Below are 22,525 nucleotides of genomic sequence, written 5' to 3' on the forward strand. Positions count from 1 at the left end.
CACCTTTCCCCAGTGTGTCCCCTCTCTTTTCCCCACATTTCCCCCAGTGTGTCCCCTCTCTATACCCCACATTTCCCCAAGCGTGTCCCCTCTCTACACCCCACATTTCCCCCAGTGTGTCCCCTCTCTACACCCCACATTTCCCCCAGTGTGTCCCCTCTCGATACCCCACATTTCCCCCAGTGTGTCCCCTCTCTATACCCCACATTTCCTCAGTGTGTCCCCTCTTTTTACCCCACATTTCCCCCAGTGTGTCCCCTCTCTATACCCCACATTTACCCCAGTGTGTCCCCTCTCTATACCCCACATTTCCCCAGTGTGTCCCCTCTCTATACCCCACATTTCGCCAGTGTGTCCCCTCTCTATACCCCACATTTCCCCCAGTGTGTCCCCTCTCTATACCCCATATTTACCCCAGTGTGTCCCCTATCTATACCCCACATTTCCCCAGTGTGTCCCCTCTCTATACCCCACATTTCCCCAGTGTGTCTCTCTCTATACCCCACATTTCCCCAGTGTGTCCCCTCTCTATACCCCACATTTCCCCAGTGTATCCCCTCTCTATACCCCACATTTCGCCAGTGTGTCCCCTCTCTATACCCCACATTTCCCCCAGTGTGTCACTCTCTATACCGCACATTTCCCCAGTGTGTCCCTCTCTATACACCACATTTCCCCAGTGTGTCCCCTATCTATACCCCTCATTTCCCCAGTGTGTCCCCTCTCTATACCCCACATTTCCCCCAGTGTGTCCCCTCTCTATACCCCACATTTCCCACAGTGTGTCGCCTCTCTATACCCCACATTTCCCCAGTGTGTCCCCTCTCTATACCCCACATTTCCCCAGTGTGTCCCCTCTCTATACCCCACATTTCCCCCAGTGTGTCCCTCTCTATATCCCACATTTCCCCAGTGTGTCCACTCTCTATACCCCACATTTCACCAGTGTGTCCCTCTCTACACCTCACATTTCCCCAGTGTGTCCCCTCTCTATACCCCACATTTCCCCCAGTGTGTCCCCTCTCTATACCACACATTTCCCCCAGCGTGTCCCCTCTCTATACCCCACATTTCTACAAGCGTGTCCCCTCTCTACACCCCACATTTCCCCCAGTGTGTCCCCTCTCTACACCCCACATTTCCCCCAGTGTGTCCCCTCTCTATACCCCACATTTCCCCCAGTGTGTCCCCTCTCTATACCCCACATTTCCCCAGTGTGTCCCCTCTTTTTACCCCACATTTCCCCCAGTGTGTCCCCTCTCTATACCCCACATTTACCCCAGTGTGTCCCCTCTCTATACCCCACATTTCCCCAGTGTGTCCCCTCTCTATACCCCACATTTCGCCAGTGTGTCCCCTCTCTATACCCCACATTTCCCCCAGTGTGTCCCCTCTCTATACCCCACATTTACCCCAGTGTGTCCCCTATCTATACCCCACATTTCCCCAGTGTGTCCCCTCTCTATACCCCACATTTACCCAGTATGTCTCTCTCTATACCCCACATTTCCCCAGTGTGTCCCCTCTCTATACCCCACATTTCCCCAGTGTATCCCCTCTCTATACCCCACATTTCGCCAGTGTGTCCCCTCTCTATACCCCACATTTCCCCCAGTGTGTCACTCTCTATACCCCACATTTCCCCAGTGTGTCCCTCTCTATACACCACATTTCCCCAGTGTGTCCCCTATCTATGCCCCTCATTTCCCCAGTGTGTCCCCTCTCTATGCCCCACATTTCCCCCAGTGTGTCCCCTCTCTATACCCCACATTTCCCACAGTGTGTCCCCTCTCTATACCCCACATTTCCCCAGTGTGTCCCCTCTCTATACCCCACATTTCCCCAGTGTGTCCCCTCTCTATACCCCACATTTCCCCAGTGTGTCCCCTCTCTATACCCCACATTTCCCCCAGTGTATCCCCTCTCTAGACCGCACATTTCCCCCAGTGTGTCCCCTCTCTACACCCCACATTTCCCCCAGTGTGTCCCCTCTCTATACCCCACATTTCCCCCAGTGTGTCCCTCTCTATACCCCACATTTCCCCAGTGTGTCCCTCTCTATACCCCACATTTCCCCAGTGTGTCCCCTCTCTATAGCCCACATTTCCCCCAGTGTGTCCCCTCTCTATACCCCACATTTCCCCAGTGTGTCCCCTCTCTATACCCCACATTTCCCCCAGTGTGTCCCCTCTCTACACCCCACATTTCCCCCAGTGTGTCCCTCTCTATACCCCACATTTCCCCAGTGTGTCCCCTCTCTATAGCCCACATTTCCCCCAGTGTGTCCCCTCTCTATACCCCACATTTCCCGCAGTGTGTCCCCTCTCTATACCCCACATTTCCCCCAGTGTGCCCCCTCTCTATACCCCACATTTCCCCCAATGTGTCCCCTCTCTATACCCCTCATTTCCCCCAGTGTGTCCCCTCTCTATACCCCACATTTCCCCCAGTGTGCCCCCTCTCTATAGCCCACATTTCCCCCAGTATGTCCCTCTCTATACCCTACATTTCCCCCAGTGTGTCCCCTCTCTATAACCCACATTTCCCCAGTGTGTCCCCTCTCTATACCCCACATTTCCCCAGTGTGTCCCCTCTCTATACCCCACATTTCCCCAGTGTGTCCCCTCTCTAAACCCCACATTTCGCCAGTGTGTCCCCTCTCTATACCCTACATTTCCCCCAGTGTGTCCCTCTCTATACCCCACATTTCCCCCTGTGTGTCCCCTCTCTATAGCCCACATTTCCCCAGTGTGTCCCCTCTCTATAACCCACATTTCCCCAATGTGTCCCCTCTCTATACCCCACATTTCCCCAGTGTGTCCCCTCTCTATACCCCACATTTCCCCAGTGTGTCCCCTCTCTATACCCCACATTTCCCCCAGTGTGTCCCTCTCTATACCCCACATTTCCCCCAGTGTATCCCCTCTCTATACCCCACATTTCCCCCAGTGTGTCCCCTCTCTATACCCAACATTTCCCCCAGTGTGTCCCTCACTATACCCCACATTTCCCCCAGTGTGTCCCCTCTCTATACCCCACATTTCCCCCAGTGTGTCCCTCTCTATACCCCACATTTCCCCCAGTGTGTCCCTCTCTGTACCATCCATTACCCCCAGTGTGTCCCCTCTCTATACCCCACATTTCCCCAGTGTGTCCCCTCTCTATACCCAACATTTCCCCCAGTGTGTCCCCTCTCTATAACTCACATTTCCCCCAGTGTGTCCCATCTCTATACCCCACATTTCCCCCAGTGTGTCCCCTCTCTACACCCCACATTTCACCAGTGTGTCCCTCTCTATACCCCACATTTCCCCAGTGCGTCCCTCTCTATACCCCACATTTCCCCCAGTGTGTCCCCTCTCTATATCCCACATTTCCCCCACTGTGTCCCTCTCTATAACCCACATTTCCCCAGTGTGTCCCCTCTCTATACCCAACATTTCCCCCAGTGTGTCCCACTCCATACCCCACATTTCCCCCAGTGTGTCCCCTCTCTATACCCCACATTTCCCCAGTGTGTCCCCTCTCTATATCCCACATTTCCCCCAGTGTGTCCCCTCTCTATACCCAACATTTCCCCAGTGTGTCCACTCTCTATACTCCACATTTCCCCCAGTGTGTCCCTCTCTATACCCAACATTTCCCCCCGTGTGTCCCCTCTCTATACCCCACATTTCCCCCAGTGTGTCCCCTCTCTATACCCGACATTTCCCCCAGTGTGTCCCCTCTCTATACCCCACATTTCCCCAGTGTGTCCCCTCTCTATACCCCACATTTGCCCAGGGTGTCCCCTCTCTATACCCCACATTTCCCCCAGTGTATCAACTCTCTACATCCCACATTTCCCCCAGTGTGTCCCCTCTCTATACCCCACATTTCCCCCAGTGTGTCCCCTCTCTATACCCCACATTTCCCCCAGTGTCTCCCCTCTCTATACCCCACATTTCCCCCAGTGTGTCCCCTCTCTATACCCCACATTTCCCCCAGTGTTTCCCTCTCTATACCCCACATTTCCCCAGTGTGTCCCCTCCCTATACCCCACATTTCCCCCAGTGTGTCCCCTCTCTATACCCCACATTTCCCCAGTGTGTCCCCTCTCAAAACCTCACATTTCCCCAGTGTGTCCCCTCTCTATACCCCACATTTCCCCAGTGTGTCCCCTCTCTATACCCCACATTTCCACCAGTGTGTCCCTCTCTATACCCGACATTTCCCCCAGTGTGTCCCTTGCTATACCCCACATTTCCCCCAGGGTGTCCCCTCTCTATGCCCCACATTTCCCCCAATGTGTCCCTCTCTATACCCCACATTTCCCCCAGTGTGTCCCCTCTCTGTACCCCACATTTCCCCAGTGTATCCCCTCTCTATACCCCACTTTTCCCCCAGTGTGTTCCCTCTCTATACCCCACATTTCCCCCAGTGTGTCCCCTCTCTATACCCCACATTTCCCCAGTGTGTCCCCTCTCTATACCCCACTTTTCCCCCAGTGTGTCCCCTCTCTATACCCCACTTTTCCCCCAGTGTGTTCCCTCTCTATACCCCACATTTCCCCCAGTGTGTCCCCTCTCTATACCCCACTTTTCCCCCAGTGTGTCCCCTCTCTATACCCCACATTTCCCCCAGTGTGTCCCCTCTCTATACCCCACATTTCCCCAGTGTGCCTCCTCTCTATAACCCACATTTCCCCCAGTGTGTCCCCTCTCTATAACCCACATTTCCCCAATGTGTCCCCTCTCTATACCCCACATTTCCCCAGTGTGTCCCCTCTCTATACCCCACATTTCCCCAGTGTGTCCCCTCTCTATACCCCACATTTCCCCCAGTGTGTCCCTCTCTATACCCCACATTTCCCCCAGTGTATCCCCTCTCTATACCCCACATTTCCCCCAGTGTGTCCCCTCTCTATACCACACATTTCCCCCAGTGTGTCCCTCTCTATACCCCACATTTCCCCCAGTGTGTCCCCTCTCTGTACCCCACATTTCCCCCAGTGTGTCCCTCTCTATACCCCACATTTCCCCCAGTGTGTCCCTCTCTATACCATCCATTTCCCCCAGTGTGTCCCCTCTCTATACCCCACATTTCCCCAGTGTGTCCCCTCTCTATACCCAACATTTCCCCCAATGTGTCCCCTCTCGAAAACTCACATTTCCCCCAGTGTGTCCCATCTCTATACCCCACATTTCCCCCAGTGTGTCCCCTCTCTACACCCCACATTTCACCAGTGTGTCCCTCTCTATACCCCACATTTCCCCAGTGCGTCCCTCTCTATACCCCACATTTCCCCCAGTGTGTCCCCTCTCTATGTCCCACATTTCCCCCACTGTGTCCCTCTCTATAACCCACATTTCCCGCAGTGTGTCCCCTCTCTATACCCCACATTTCCCCCAGTGTGTCCCCTCTCTATAACCCACGTTTCCCCAGTGTGTCCCCTCTCTATAACCCACATTTCTCCAGTGTGTCCCCTCTCTATATCACACATTTCCCCCAGTGTGTCCCTCTCTAAACCCCACATTTCCCCCAGTGTGTCCCCTCTCTATACCCCACATTTCCCCAGTGTGTCCCCTCTCTATACCCCACTTTTCCCCCAGTGTGTCCCCTCACTATACCGCACATTTCCCCCAGTGTGTTCCCTCTCTTTACCCCACATTTCCCGCAGTGTGTCCCCTCTCTATACCCCACATTTCCCCCAGTGTGTCCCCTCTCTATAACCCACGTTTCCCCAGTGTGTCCCCTCTCTATAATCCACATTTCTCCAGTGTGTCCCCTCTCTACACCCCACATTTCCCCCAGTGTGTCCCTCTCTAAACCCCACATTTCCCCCAGTGTGTCCCCTCTCTATAACCCACGTTTCCCCAGTGTGTCCCCTCTCTATAACCCACATTTCTCCAGTGTGTCCCCTCTCTGTACCCAACATTTCCCCCAGTGTGTCCCTCTCTATACCCCACATTTCCCCCAGTGTGTCCCCTCCCTATACCCCACATTTCCCCCAGTGTGTCCCTTCTCTATACCCCACATTTCCCCAGTGTGTCCCCTCTCTATACCCCACATTTCCCCAGTGTGTCCCCTCTCTATACCCCACATTTCCCCAGTGTGTCCCCTCTCTATACCCCACATTTCCCCAGTGTGCCTCCTCTCTATATCCCACATTTCCCCCAGTGTGTCCCATCTCTATACCCCACATTTCCCCAGTGTGTCCCTCTCTATACCCCACATTTCCCCCAGTGTGTCCCCTCTCTATAACCCACATTTCCCCCAGTGTGTCCCCTCTCTATAACCCACATTTCCCCAATGTGTCCCCTCTCTATACCCCACATTTCCCCAGTGTGTCCCCTCTCTATACCCCACATTTCCCCAGTGTGTCCCCTCTCTATACCCCACATTTCCCCCAGTGTGTCCCTCTCTATACCCCACATTTCCCCCAGTGTATCCCCTCTCTATACCCCACATTTCCCCCAGTGTGTCCCCTCTCTATACCCCACATTTCCCCCAGTGTGTCCCTCTCTATACCCCACATTTCCCCCAGTGTGTCCCCTCTCTGTACCCCACATTTCCCCCAGTGTGTCCCTCTCTATACCCCACATTTCCCCAGTGTGTCCCTCTCTATACCATCCATTTCCCCCAGTGTGTCCCCTCTCTATACCCCACATTTCCCCAGTGTGTCCCCTCTCTATACCCAACATTTCCCCCAGTGTGTCCCCTCTCGAAAACTCACATTTCCCCCAGTATGTCCCATCTCTATACCCCACATTTCCCCCATTGTGTCCCCTCTCTACACCCCACATTTCACCAGTGTGTCCCTCTCTATACCCCACATTTCCCCAGTGCGTCCCTCTCTATACCCCACATTTCCCCCAGTGTGTCCCCTCTCTATATCCCACATTTCCCCCACTGTGTCCCTCTCTATAACCCACATTTCCCCAGTGTGTCCCCTCTCTATACCCAACATTTCCCCCAGTGTGTCCCTCTCTATTCCCCACATTTCCCCCAGTGTGTCCCCTCTCTATACCCCACATTTCCCCCAGTGTGTCCCCTCTCTATACCCCACATTTCCCCCAGTGTGTCCCCTCTCTATACCCCACATTTCCCCCAGTGTTTCCCTCTCTATACCCCACATTTCCCCAGTGTGTCCCCTCCCTATACCACACATTTCCCCCAGTGTGTCCCCTCTCTATACCCCACATTTCCCCAGTGTGTCCCCTCTCTATACCTCACATTTCCCCAGTGTGTCCCCTCTCTATACCCCACATTTCCCCAGTGTGTCCCCTCTCTATACCCCACATTTCCCCCAGTGTGTCCCTCTCTATACCCGACATTTCCCCCAGTGTGTCCCTCGCTATACCCCACATTTCCCGCAGGGTGTCCCCTCTCTATGCCCCACATTTCCCCAATGTGTCCCTCTCTATACCCCACATTTCCCCCAGTGTGTCCCCTCTCTATACCCCACATTTCCCCAGTGTGTCCCCTCTCTATACCCCACTTTTCCCCCAGTGTGTTCCCTCTCTATACCCCACATTTCCCCCAGTGTGTCCCCTCTCTATACCCCACATTTCCCCAGTGTGTCCCCTCTCTATACCCCACTTTTCCCCCAGTGTGTCCCCTCTCTATACCGCACATTTCCCCCAGTGTGTTCCCTCTCTATACCCCACATTTCCCGCAGTGTGTCCCCTCTCTGTACCCCACATTTCCCCCAGTGTGTCCCCTCTCTATAACCCACGTTTCCCCAGTGTGTCCCCTCTCTATAACCCACATTTCTCCAGTGTGTCCCCTCTCTATACCCCACATTTCCCCCAGTGTGTCCCTCTCTAAACCCCACATTTCCCCCAGTGTGTCCCCTCTCTATAACCCACGTTTCCCCAGTGTGTCCCCTCTCTATACCCAACATTTCCCCCAGTGTGTCCCTCTCTATACCCCACATTTCCCCCAGTGTGTCCCCTCTCTATACCCCACATTTCCCCCAGTGTGTCCCTCTCTATACCCCACATTTCCCCCAGTGTGTCCCTCTCTGTACCATCCATTACCCCCAGTGTGTCCCCTCTCTATACCCCACATTTCCCCAGTGTGTCCCCTCTCTATACCCAACATTTCCCCCAGTGTGTCCCCTCTCTATAACTCACATTTCCCCCAGTGTGTCCCATCTCTATACCCCACATTTCCCCCAGTGTGTCCCCTCTCTACACCCCACATTTCACCAGTGTGTCCCTCTCTATACCCCACATTTCCCCAGTGCGTCCCTCTCTATACCCCATATTTCCCCAGTGTGTCCCCTCTCTATATCCCACATTTCCCCCACTGTGTCCCTCTCTATAACCCACATTTCCCCAGTGTGTCCCCTCTCTATACCCAACATTTCCCCCAGTGTGTCCCTCTCCATACCCCACATTTCCCCCAGTGTGTCCCCTCTCTATACCCCACATTTCCCCAGTGTGTCTCCTCTCTATATCCCACATTTCCCCCAGTGTGTCCCCTCTCTATACCCAACATTTCCCCAGTGTGTCCACTCTCTATACTCCACATTTCCCCCAGTGTGTCCCTCTCTATACCCAACATTTCCCCCCGTGTGTCCCCTCTCTATACCCCACATTTCCCCCAGTGTGTCCCCTCTCTATACCCGACATTTCCCCCAGTGTGTCCCCTCTCTATACCCCACATTTCCCCAGTGTGTCCCCTCTCTATACCCCACATTTGCCCAGGGTGTCCCCTCTCTATACCCCACATTTCCCCCAGTGTATCAACTCTCTACATCCCACATTTCCCCCAGTGTGTCCCCTCTCTATACCCCACATTTCCCCCAGTGTGTCCCCTCTCTATACCCCACATTTCCCCCAGTGTCTCCCCTCTCTATACCCCACATTTCCCCCAGTGTGTCCCCTCTCTATACCCCACATTTCCCCCAGTGTTTCCCTCTCTATACCCCACATTTCCCCAGTGTGTCCCCTCCCTATACCCCACATTTCCCCCAGTGTGTCCCCTCTCTATACCCCACATTTCCCCAGTGTGTCCCCTCTCAAAACCTCACATTTCCCCAGTGTGTCCCCTCTCTATACCCCACATTTCCCCAGTGTGTCCCCTCTCTATACCCCACATTTCCCCCAGTGTGTCCCTCTCTATACCCGACATTTCCCCCAGTGTGTCCCTCGCTATACCCCACATTTCCCCCAGGGTGTCCCCTCTCTATGCCCCACATTTCCCCCAATGTGTCCCTCTCTATACCCCACATTTCCCCCAGTGTGTCCCCTCTCTGTACCCCACATTTCCCCAGTGTGTCCCCTCTCTATACCCCACTTTTCCCCCAGTGTGTTCCCTCTCTATACCCCACATTTCCCCAGTGTGTCCCCTCTCTATACCCCACATTTCCCCAGTGTGTCCCCTCTCTATACCCCACTTTTCCCCCAGTGTGTCCCCTCTCTATACCCCACTTTTCCCCCAGTGTGTTCCCTCTCTATACCCCACATTTCCCCCAGTGTGTCCCCTCTCTATACCCCACTTTTCCCCCAGTGTGTCCCCTCTCTATACCCCACATTTCCCCCAGTGTGTCCCCTCTCTATACCCCACATTTCCCCAGTGTGCCTCCTCTCTATAACCCACATTTCCCCCAGTGTGTCCCCTCTCTATAACCCACATTTCCCCAATGTGTCCCCTCTCTATACCCCACATTTCCCCAGTGTGTCCCCTCTCTATACCCCACATTTCCCCAGTGTGTCCCCTCTCTATACCCCACATTTCCCCCAGTGTGTCCCTCTCTATACCCCACATTTCCCCCAGTGTATCCCCTCTCTATACCCCACATTTCGCCCAGTGTGTCCCCTCTCTATACCCCACATTTCCCCCAGTGTGTCCCTCTCTATACCCCACATTTCCCCCAGTGTGTCCCCTCTCTGTACCCCACATTTCCCCCAGTGTGTCCCTCTCTATACCCCACATTTCCCCCAGTGTGTCCCTCTCTATACCATCCATTTCCCCCAGTGTGTCCCCTCTCTATACCCCACATTTCCCCAGTGTGTCCCCTCTCTATACCCAACATTTCCCCCAATGTGTCCCCTCTCGAAAACTCACATTTCCCCCAGTGTGTCCCATCTCTATACCCCACATTTCCCCCAGTGTGTCCCCTCTCTACACCCCACATTTCACCAGTGTGTCCCTCTCTATACCCCACATTTCCCCAGTGCGTCCCTCTCTATACCCCACATTTCCCCCAGTGTATCCCCTCTCTATGTCCCACATTTCCCCCACTGTGTCCCTCTCTATAACCCACATTTCCCGCAGTGTGTCCCCTCTCTATACCCCACATTTCCCCCAGTGTGTCCCCTCTCTATAACCCACGTTTCCCCAGTGTGTCCCCTCTCTATAACCCACATTTCTCCAGTGTGTCCCCTCTCTATACCCCACATTTCCCCCAGTGTGTCCCTCTCTAAACCCCACATTTCCCCCAGTGTGTCCCCTCTCTATACCCCACATTTCCCCAGTGTGTCCCCTCTCTATACCCCACTTTTCCCCCAGTGTGTCCCCTCACTATACCGCACTTTTCCCCCAGTGTGTTCCCTCTCTTTACCCCACATTTCCCGCAGTGTGTCCCCTCTCTATACCCCACATTTCCCCCAGTGTGTCCCCTCTCTATAACCCACGTTTCCCCAGTGTGTCCCCTCTCTATAACCCACATTTCTCCAGTGTGTCCCCTCTCTACACCCCACATTTCCCCCAGTGTGTCCCTCTCTAAACCCCACATTTCCCCCAGTGTGTCCCCTCTCTATAACCCACGTTTCCCCAGTGTGTCCCCTCTCTATAACCCACATTTCTCCAGTGTGTCCCCTCTCTATACCCAACATTTCCCCCAGTGTGTCCCTCTCTATACCCCACATTTCCCCCAGTCTGTCCCCTCCCTATACCCCACATTTCCCCCAGTGTGTCCCCTCTCTATACCCCACATTACCCCAGTGTGTCCCCTCTCTATACCCCACATTTCCCCAGTGTGTCCCCTCTCTATACCCCACATTTCCCCCAGTGTGTCCCCTCTCTATACCCCACATTTCCCCAGTGTGCCTCCTCTCTATATCCCACATTTCCCCCAGTGTGTCCCATCTCTATACCCCACATTTCCCCAGTGTGTCCCTCTCTATACCCCACATTTCCCCCAGTGTGTCCCCTCTCTATAACCCACATTTCCCCCAGTGTGTCCCCTCTCTATAACCCACATTTCCCCAATGTGTCCCCTCTCTATACCCCACATTTCCCCAGTGTGTCCCCTCTCTATACCCCACATTTCCCCAGTGTGTCCCCTCTCTATACCCCACATTTCCCCCAGTGTGTCCCTCTCTATACCCCACATTTCCCCCAGTGTATCCCCTCTCTATACCCCACATTTCCCCCAGTGTGTCCCCTCTCTATACCCCACATTTCCCCCAGTGTGTCCCTCTCTATACCCCACATTTCCCCCAGTGTGTCCCCTCTCTGTACCCCACATTTCCCCCAGTGTGTCCCTCTCTATACCCCACATTTCCCCAGTGTGTCCCTCTCTATACCATCCATTTCCCCCAGTGTGTCCCCTCTCTATACCCCACATTTCCCCAGTGTGTCCCCTCTCTATACCCAACATTTCCCCCAGTGTGTCCCCTCTCGAAAACTCACATTTCCCCCAGTATGTCCCATCTCTATAACCCACATTTCCCCCATTGTGTCCCCTCTCTACATCCCACATTTCACCAGTGTGTCCCTCTCTATACCCCACATTTCCCCAGTGCGTCCCTCTCTATACCCCACATTTCCCCCAGTGTGTCCCCTCTCTATATCCCACATTTCCCCCACTGTGTCCCTCTCTATAACCCACATTTCCCCAGTGTGTCCCCTCTCTATACCCAACATTTCCCCCAGTGTGTCCCTCTCTATTCCCCACATTTCCCCCAGTGTGTCCCCTCTCTATACCCCACATTTCCCCCAGTGTGTCCCCTCTCTATACCCCACATTTCCCCCAGTGTGTCCCCTCTCTATACCCCACATTTCCCCCAGTGTTTCCCTCTCTATACCCCACATTTCCCCAGTGTGTCCCCTCCCTATACCACACATTTCCCCCAGTGTGTCCCCTCTCTATACCCCACATTTCCCCAGTGTGTCCCCTCTCTATACCTCACATTTCCCCAGTGTGTCCCCTCTCTATACCCCACATTTCCCCAGTGTGTCCCCTCTCTATACCCCACATTTCCCCCAGTGTGTCCCTCTCTATACCCGACATTTCCCCCAGTGTGTCCCTCGCTATACCCCACATTTCCCCAGAGTGTCCCCTCTCTATGCCCCACATTTCCCCCAATGTGTCCCTCTCTATACCCCACATTTCCCCCAGTGTGTCCCCTCTCTATACCCCACATTTCCCCAGTGTGTCCCCTCTCTATACCCCACTTTTCCCCCAGTGTGTTCCCTCTCTATACCCCACATTTCCCCCAGTGTGTCCCCTCTCTATACCCGACATTTCCCCAGTGTGTCCCCTCTCTATACCCCACTTTTCCCCCAGTGTGTCCCCTCTCTATACCGCACATTTCCCCCAGTGTGTTCCCTCTCTATACCCCACATTTCCCGCAGTGTGTCCCCTCTCTGTACCCCACATTTCCCCCAGTGTGTCCCCTCTCTATAACCCACGTTTCCCCAGTGTGTCCCCTCTCTATAACCCACATTTCTCCAGTGTGTCCCCTCTCTATACCCCACATTTCCCCCAGTGTGTCCCTCTCTAAACCCCAAATTTCCCCCAGTGTGTCCCCTCTCTATAACCCACATTTCCCCAGTGTGTCCCCTCTCTATAACCCACATTTCTCCAGTGTGTCCCCTCTCTATACCCCACATTTCCCCCAGTGTGTCCCTCTGTATACCCCACATTTCCCCCAGTATGTCCCCTCCCTATACCCCACATTTCCCCAGTGTGTCCCCTCTCTATACCCCACATTTCCCCAGTGTGTCCCCTCTCTATACCCCACATTTCCCCAGTGTGTCCCCTCTCTATACCCCACATTTCCCCCAGTGTGTCCCCTCTCTGTACCCCACATTTCCCCAGTGTGCCTCCTCTCTATATCCCACATTTCCCCCAGTGTGTCCCATCTCTATACCCCACATTTCCCCAGTGTGTCCCTCTCTATACCCCACATTTCCCCCAGTGTGTCCCCTCTCTATAACCCACATTTCCCCAGTGTGTCCCCTCTCTATAACCCACATTTCCCCAATGTGTCCCCTCTCTATACCCCACATTTCCCCAGTGTGTCCCCTCTCTATACCCCACATTTCCCCAGTGTGTCCCCTCTCTATACCCCACATTTCCCCAGTGTGTCCCTCTCTATACCCCACATTTCCACCAGTGAATCCCCTCTCTATACCCCACATTTCCCCCAGTGTGCCCCTCTCTATACCCCACATTTCCCCCAGTGTGTCCCTCTCTATACCCCACATTTCCCCCAGTGTGTCCCCTCTCTATACCCCACATTTCCCCCAGTGTGTCCCTCTCTATACCCCACATTTCCCCCAGTGTGTCCCTCTCTATACCATCCATTTCCCCAGTGTGTCCCCTCTCTATACCCCACATTTCCCCAGTGTGTCCCCTCTCTATACCCAACATTTCCCCCAGTGTGTCCCCTCTCTATAACTCACATTTCCCCCAGTGTGTCCCATCTCTATACCCCACATTTCCCCCAGTGTGTCCCCTCTCTACACCCCACATTTCACCAGTGTGTCCCTCTCTATACCCCACATTTCCCCAGTGCGTCCCTCTCTATACCCCACATTTCCCCAGTTTGTCCCCTCTCTATACCCCACATTTCCCAGTGTGTCCCCTCTCTATACCCCAAATTTCCCCCAGTGTGTCCCTCTCTATACCTGACATTTCCCCCAGTGTGTCCCTCGCTATACCCCACATTTCCCCCAAGGTGTCCCCTCTCTATGCCCCACATTTCCCCCAATGTGTCCCTCTCTATACCCCACATTTCCCCAGTGTGTCCCCTCTCTATACCCCACATTTCCCCAGTGTGTCCCCTCTCTATACCTCACTTTTCCCCCAGTGTGTTCCCTCTCTATACCCCACATTTCCCCCAGTGTGTCCCCTCTCTATACCCCACATTTCCCCAGTGTGTCCCCTCTCTATACCCCACTTTTCCCCCAGTGTGTCCCCTCTCTATACAGCACATTTCCCCCAGTGTGTTCCCTCTCTATACCCCACATTTCCCGCAGTGTGTCCCCTCTCTATACCCCACATTTCCCCCAGTGTGTCCCCTCTCTATAACCCACGTTTCCCCAGTGTGTCCCCTCTCTATAACCCACATTTCTCCAGTGTGTCCCCTCTCTATACCCCACATTTCCCCCAGTGTGTCCCTCTCTAAACCCCACATTTCCCCCAGTGTGTCCCTCTCTAAACCCCACATTTCCCCCAGTGTGTCCCCTCTCTATAACCCACGTTTCCCCAGTGTGACCCCTCTCTATAACCCACATTTCTCCAGTGTGTCCCTCTCTATACCATCCATTTCCCCCAGTGTGTCCCCTCTCTATACCCCACATTTCCCCAGTGTGTCCCCTCTCTATACCCAACATTTCCCCCAGTGTGTCCCCTCTCTATAACTCACATTTCCCCCAGTGTGTCCCATCTCTATACCCCACATTTCCCCCAGTGTGACCCCTCTCTACACCCCACATTTCACCAGTGTGTCCCTCTCTATACCCCACATTTCCCCAGTGCGTCCCTCTCTATACCCCACATTTCCCCAGTGTGTCCCCTCTCTATATCCCACATTTCCCCCACTGTGTCCCTCTCTATAACCCACATTTCCCCAGTGTGTCCCCTCTCTATACCCAACATTTCCCCCAGTGTGTCCCTCTCTATACCCCACATTTCCCCCAGTGTGTCCCCTCTCTATACCCCACATTTCCCCCAGTGTGTCCCCTCTCTATACCCCACATTTCCCCCAGTGTGTCCCCTCTCTATACCCCACATTTCCCCCAGTGTGTCCCCTCTCTATACCCCACATTTCCCCAGTGTGTCCCCTCTTTATACCTCACATTTCCCCAGTGTGTCCCCTCTCTATACCCCACATTTCCCCAGTGTGTCCCCTCTCTATACCCCACATTTCCCCCAGTGTGTCCCTCTCTATACCCGACATTTCCCCAGTGAGTCCCTCGCTATACCCCACATTTCCCCCAGGGTGTCCCCTCTCTATGCCCCACATTTCCCCCAATGTGTCCCTCTCTATACCCCACATTTCCCCCAGTGTGTCCCCTCTCTATACCCCACATTTCCCCAGTGTGTCCCCTCTCTATACCCCACTTTTCCCCCAGTGTGTTCCCTCTCTATCCCCCACATTTCCCCAGTGTGTCCCCTCTCTATACCCCACATTTCCCCAGTGTGTCCCCTCTCTATACCCCACTTTTCCCCCAGTGTGTCCCCTCTCTATACCGCACATTTCCCCCAGTGTGTTCCCTCTCTATACCCCACATTTCCCGCAGTGTGTCCCCTCTCTATACCCCACATTTCCCCCAGTGTGTCCCCTCTCTATAACCCACGTTTCCCCAGTGTGTCCCCTCTCTATAACCCACATTTCTCCAGTGTGTCCCCTCTCTATACCCCACATTTCCCCCAGTGTGTCCCTCTCTAAACCCCACATTTCCCCCAGTGTGTCCCCTCTCTATAACCCACGTTTCCCCAGTGTGTCCCCTCTCTATAACCCACATTTCCCCAGTGTGTCCCCTCTCTATACCCCACATTTCCTCCAGTGTGTCCCCTCTCTATACCCCACATTTCCCCAGTGTGCCTCCTCTCTATATCCCACATTTCCCCCAGTGTGTCCCATCTCTATACCCCACATTTCCCCAGTGTGTCCCTCTCTCTACCCCACATTTCCCCCAGGGTGTCCCCTCTCTATAACCCACATTTCCCCCAGTGTGTCCCCTCTCTATACCCCACATTTCCCCCAGTGTATCAACTCTCTACATCCCACATTTCCCCCAGTGTGTCCCCTCTCTATAACCCACGTTTCCCCAGTGCGTCCCCTCTCTATAACCCACATTTCTCCAGTGTGTCCCCTCTCTATACCCCACATTTCCCCCAGTGTGTCCCTCTCTAAACCCCACATTTCCCCCAGTGTGTCCCTCTCTAAACCCCACATTTCCCCCAGTGTGTCCCCTCTCTATAACCCACGTTTCCCCAGTGTGTCCCCTCTCTATAACCCACATTTCTCCAGTGTGTCCCTCTCTATACCATCCATTTCCCCAGTGTGTCCCCTCTCTATACCCCACATTTCCCCAGTGTGTCCCCTCTCTATACCCAACATTTCCCCCAGTGTGTCCCCTCTCTATAACTCACATTTCCCCCAGTGTGTCCCATCTCTATACCCCACATTTCCCCCAGTATGTCCCCTCTCTACACCCCACATTTCACCAGTGTGTCCCTCTCTATACCCCACATTTCCCCAGTGCGTCCCTCTCTATACCCCACATTTCCCCCAGTGTGTCCCCTCTCTATATCCCACATTTCCCCCACTGTGTCCCTCTCTATAACCCACATTTCCCCAGTGTGTCCCCTCTCTATACCCAACATTTCCCCCAGTGTGTCCCTCTCTATCCCCCACAATTCCCCCAGTGTGTCCCCTCTCTATACCCCACATTTCCCCCAGTGTGTCCCCTCTCTATACCCCACATTTCCCCAGTGTGTCCCCTCTCTATACCCCACATTTCCCCCAGTGTTTCCCTCTCTATACCCCACATTTCCCCAGTGTGTCCCCTCCCTGTACCCCACATTTCCCCCAGTGTGTCCCCTCTCTATACCCCACATTTCCCCAGTGTGTCCCCTCTCTATACCTCACATTTCCCCAGTGTGTCCCCTCTCTATACCCCACATTTCCCCAGTGTGTCCCCTCTCTATACCCCACATTTCCCCCAGTGTGTCCCTCTCTATACCCGACATTTCCCCCAGTGAGTCCCTCGCTATACCCCACATTTCCCCCAGGGTGTCCCCTCTCTATGCCCCACATTTCCCCCAATGTGTCCCTCTCTATACCCCACATTTCCCCCAGTGTGTCCCCTCTCTATACCCCACATTTCCCCAGTGTGTCCCCTCTCTATACCCCACATTTCCCCAGTGTGTTCCCTCTCTATCCCCCACATTTCCCCCAGTGTGTCCCCTCTCTATACCCCACATTTCCCCAGTGTGTCCCCTCTCTATACCCCACTTTTCCCCCAGTGTGTCCCCTCTCTATACCGCACATTTCCCCAGTGTGTTCCCTCTCTATACCCCACATTTCCCGCCGTGTGTCCCCTCTCTATACCCCACATTTCCCCCAGTGTGTCCCCTCTCTATAACCCACGTTTCCCCAGTGTGTCCCCTCTCTATAACCCACATTTCTCCAGTGTGTCCCCTCTCTATACCCCACATTTCCCCCAGTGTGTCCCTCTCTAAACCCCACATTTCCCCAGTGTGTCCCCTCTCTATAACCCACGTTTCCCCAGTGTGTCCCCTCTCTATAACCCACATTTCCCCAGTGTGTCCCCTCTCTATACCCCACATTTCCTCCAGTGTGTCCCCTCTCTATACCCCACATTTCCCCAGTGTGCCTCCTCTCTATATCCCACATTTCCCCCAGTGTGTCCCATCTCTATACCCCACATTTCCCCAGTGTGTCCCTCTCTCTACCCCACATTTCCCCCAGGGTGTCCCCTCTCTATAACCCACATTTCCCCCAGTGTGTCCCCTCTCTATACCCCACATTTCCCCCAGTGTATCAACTCTCTACATCCCACATTTCCCCCAGTGTGTCCCCTCTCTATACCCCACATTTCCCCAGTGTGTCCCCTCTCTGTACCCCACATTTCCCCCAGTGTGTCCCCTCTCTATACCCCACATTTCCCCCAGTGTGTCCCCTCTCTATACCCCACATTTCCCCAGTGTGTCCCCTCTCTATACCCCACATTTCCCCAGTGTGTCCCCTCTCTATACCCCACATTTCCCCCAGTGTGTCCCCTCTCTATACCCCACATTTCCCCAGTGTGCCTCCTCTCTATATCCCACATTTCCCCCAGTGTGTCCCATCTCTATACCCCACATTTCCCCAGTGTGTCCCTCTCTCTACCCCACATTTCCCCCAGTGTGTTCCCTCTCTATAACCCACATTTCCCCCAGTGTGTCCCCTCTCTATAAACCACATTTCCCCAGTGTGTCCCCTCTCGAAATCCCACATTTCCCCAGTGTGTCCCCTCTCTATACCCCACATTTTACCAGTATGTCCCCTGTCTATACCCCACATTTCCCCAGTGTGTCCCCTCTCTATAACCCACATTTCCCCCAGTGTGTCCCCTCTCTGTACCCCACATTTCCCCAGTGTGTCCCCCTCTATACCCGACATTTCCCCAGTGTGTCCCCTCTCTATACCCCACATTTCCCCAGTGTGTCCCCTCTCTATATCCCACATTTCCCCAGTGTGTCCCCTCTCTATACCCCACATTTCCCCAGTGTGTCCCCCTCTATACCCCACATTTCCCCAGTGTGTCCCCTCTCTATACCCCACATTTCCCCAGTGTCTCCCCTCTCTATACCCCACATTTCCCCCAGCGTGTCCCCTCTCTATACCCCACATTTCCCCCAGCGTGTCCCCTCTCTACACCCCACATTTCCCCCAGTGTGTCCACTCACTATACCCCACATTTCCCCCAGTGGGTCCCCTCTCTATACCCCACATTTCCCCAGTGTGTCCCCTCTCTATACCCCACATTTCCCCCAGTGTGTCCCTCTCTATACCCCACATTTCCCCAGTGTGTCCCCTCTCTTTTCCCCACATTTCCCCAGTGTGTCCCCTCTCTACACCCCACATTTCCCCCAGTGTGTCCCCTCTCTATAGCCCACATTTCCCCCAGTGTGTCCCTCTCTATACCCCACATTTCCCCAGTGTGTCCCCTCTCTATACCCCACATTTCCCCCAGTGTGTCCCCTCTCTATACCCCACATTTCCCCCAGTGTGTCCCCTCTCTATAGCCCACATTTCCCCAGTGTGTCCCCTCTCTATACCCCTCATTTCCCCAGTGTGTCCCCTCTCTATACCCCACATTTCCCCCAGTGTGTCCCCTCTCTATACCCAACATTTCCCCCAGTGTGTCCCCTCTCTATACCCCACATTTCCCCAGTGTGTCCCCTCTCTATACCTCACATTTCCCCAGTGTGTCCCCTCTCTATACCCCACATTTCCCCCAGTGTGTCCCCTCTCTATACCCCACATTTCCCACAGTGTGTCCCCTCTCTATACCCCACATTTCCCCAGTGTGTCCCCTCTCTATACCTCACATTTCCTCAGTGTGTCCCCTCTCTATACCCCACATTTCCCCCAGTGTGTCCCCTCTCTATACCCCACATTTCCCCCAGTGTGTCCCCTCTCTATACCCCACATTTCCCCCAGTGTGTCCCCTCTCTATACCCCACATTTCCCCCAGTGTGTCCCTCTCTATACCCCACATTTCCCCCAGTGTGTCCCTCGCTATACCCCACATTTCCCCAGTATGTCCCCTCTCTATACCCCACATTTCCCCCAGTGTGTCCCTCGCTATACCCCACATTTCCCCCAGTGTGTCCCCTCTCTATACCCAACATTTCCCCAGTGTGTCCCTTGCTATACCCCACATTTCCCCCAGTGTGTCCCCTCTCTATAACCCACATTTCCCCCAGTGTGTCCCCTTTCTATACCCCACATTTCCCCAGTGTGTCCCTCTCTATACCCCACATTTCCCCAGGGTGTCCCTCTCTATACCCCACATTTCCCCCAGGTTGTCCCCTCTCTATGCCCCACATTTCCCCCAGTGTGTCCCCTCTCTGTACCCTACATTTCCCCCAGTGTGTTCCCTCTCTATACCCCACATTTCCCAGTGTGTCCCTCTCTAGACCCCACATTTCCCCCAGTGTGTCCCCTCTCTTTACCCCACATTTCCCCCAGTGTGTCCCTCTCTATACCCCACATTTCCCCAGTGTGTCCCCTCTCTATACCCCACATTTCCCCCAGTGTGTCCCCTCTCTATACCCCACGTTTCCCCCACTGTGTCCCTCTCTATACCCCACATTTCCCCAGTGTGTCCCCTCTCTATACCCCACTTTTCCCCCAGTATGTCCCTCTCTATACCGCACATTTCCCCCAGTGTGTCCCCTCTCTATAACCCACGTTTCCCCAGTGTGTCCCCTCTGTATAACCCACATTTCCCCAGTGTGTCCCCTCTCTATACCCCACATTTCCCCAGTGTGTCCCTCTCTATACCCCACATTTCCCCAGTGTGTCCCCTCTCTATACCCCACATTTCCCCCAGTGTGTCCCCTCTCTGTACCCCACATTTCCCCCAGTGTGTCCCTCTCTATACCCCACATTTCCCCCAGTGTGTCCCCTCTCTATACCCCACATTTCCCCCAGTGTGTCCCCTCTCTATACCCCACATTTCCCCCAGTCTGTCCCCTCTCTATACCCCACATTTCCCCCAGTGTGTCCCTCTCTATACCCCACATTTCCCCCAGTGTGTCCCATCTCTCTACCCCATATTTCCCCCAGTGTGTCCCTCTCTATAACCCACATTTCCCCCAGTGTGTCCCCTCTCTATACCCCCACATTTCCCCCAGTGTGTCCCTCTCTATACCCCACATTTCCCCCAGTGTGTCCCCTCTCTATATCCCACATTTCCCCAATGTGTCCCCTCTCTATACCCCACATTTCACCAGTGTGTCCCTCTCTATACCCCACATTTCCCCCAGTGTGTCCCCTCTCTATACCCCACATTTCCCCAGTGTGTCCCCTCTCTATAACCCACATTTCCCCCAGTGCGTCCCCTCTCTATAAACCACATTTCCCCAGTGTGTCCCTCTCTATACCCCACATTTCCCCAGTGTGTCCCCTCTCTATACCCCTCATTTCCCCCAGTGAGTCCCCTCTCTATACCCCACATTTCCCCCAGTGTGTCCCCTCTCTATACCCAACATTTCCCCCAGTGTGTCCCCTCTCTATACCCCACATTTCCCCAGTGTGTCCCCTCTCTATACCTCACATTTCCCCAGTGTGTCCCCTCTCTATACCCAACATTTCCCCCAGTGTGTCCCCTCTCTATACCCCACATTTCCCACAGTGTGTCCCCTCTCTATACCCCACATTTCCCCAGTGTGTCCCCTCTCTATACCTCACATTTCCTCAGTGTGTCCCCTCTCTATACCCCACATTTCCCCCAGTGTGTCCCCTCTCTATACCCCACATTTCCCCCAGTGTGTCCCCTCTCTATACCCCACATTTCCCCCAGTGTGTCCCCTCTCTATACCCCACATTTCCCCCAGTGTGTCCCTCTCTATACCCCACATTTCCCCCAGTGTGTCCCTCGCTATACCCCACATTTCCCCAGTATGTCCCCTCTCTATACCCCACATTTCCCCCAGTGTATCCCTCGCTATACCCCACATTTCCCCCAGTGTGTCCCCTCTCTATACCCAACATTTCCCCCAGTGTGTCCCTTGCTATACCCCACATTTCCCCCAGTGTGTCCCCTCTCTATAACCCACATTTCCCCCAGTGTGTCCCCTTTCTATACCCCACATTTCCCCAGTGTGTCCCTCTCTATACCCCACATTTCCCCAGGGTGTCCCTCTCTATACCCCACATTTCCCCCAGGGTGTCCCCTCTCTATGCCCCACATTTCCCCCAGTGTGTCCCCTCTCTGTACCCTACATTTCCCCCAGTGTGTTCCCTCTCTATACCCCACATTTCCCCAGTGTGTCCCTCTCTATACCCCACATTTCCCCAGTGTGTCCCTCTCCAAACCTCACATTTCCCCAGTGTGTCCCCTCTCTATAACCCACCTTTCCCCCAGTGTGTCCCCTCTCTATAGCCCACATTTCCCCCAGTGTGTCCCTCTCTATACCCCACATTTCCCCAGTGTGTCCCCTCTCTATACCCCACATTTCCCCCAGTGTGTCCCCTCTCTATACCCCACATTTCCCCCAGTGTGTCCCCTCTCTATACCCCACATTTCCCCAGTGTGTCCCCTCTCTATACCCCTCATTTCCCCCAGTGTGTCCCCTCTCTATACCCCACATTTCCCCCAGTGTGTCCCCTCTCTCTACCCAACATTTCCCCCAGTGTGTCCCCTCTCTATACCCCACATTTCCCCAGTGTGTCCCCTCTCTATACCTCACATTTCCCCAGTGTGTCCCCTCTCTATACCCCACATTTCCCCCAGTGTGTCCCCTCTCTATACCCCACATTTCCCACAGTGTGTCCCCTCTCTATACCCCACATTTCCCCAGTGTGTCCCCTCTCTATACCTCACATTTCCTCAGTGTGTCCTCTCTCTATACCCCACATTTCCCCAGTGTGTCCCCTCTCTATACCCCACATTTCCCCCAGTGTGTCCCCTCTCTATACCCCACATTTCCCCCAGTGTGTCCCCTCTCTATACCCCACATTTCCCCCAGTGTGTCCCTCTCTATACCCCACATTTCCCCCAGTGTGTCCCTCGCTATACCCCACATTTCCCCAGTATGTCCCCTCTCTATACCCCACAT

General features: G+C 54.1%; 1 protein-coding gene across 1 annotated transcript in view; it reads left to right on the plus strand.

The window, feature by feature from the left end:
* LOC147095490 (uncharacterized) overlaps window positions 1–22,525 on the plus strand; it is a 263,751-nt gene that overhangs the window by 30,626 nt on the left and 210,600 nt on the right. The window contains exons 3-4 of the mRNA XM_085973648.1: window positions 2,848–2,958; window positions 4,945–5,356. Of these exons, the coding sequence (XP_085829774.1) occupies window positions 2,848–2,958; window positions 4,945–5,356 (523 nt within the window). The remainder of the gene's footprint in view (window positions 1–2,847; window positions 2,959–4,944; window positions 5,357–22,525) is intronic.

The sequence above is a fragment of the Somniosus microcephalus genome, unplaced genomic scaffold (genome assembly GCF_052327205.1).
Source record: "Somniosus microcephalus isolate GS21.2 unplaced genomic scaffold, FLI_Smic_1.0 unresolved_chr1, whole genome shotgun sequence".
NCBI lineage: Eukaryota > Metazoa > Chordata > Chondrichthyes > Squaliformes > Somniosidae > Somniosus > Somniosus microcephalus.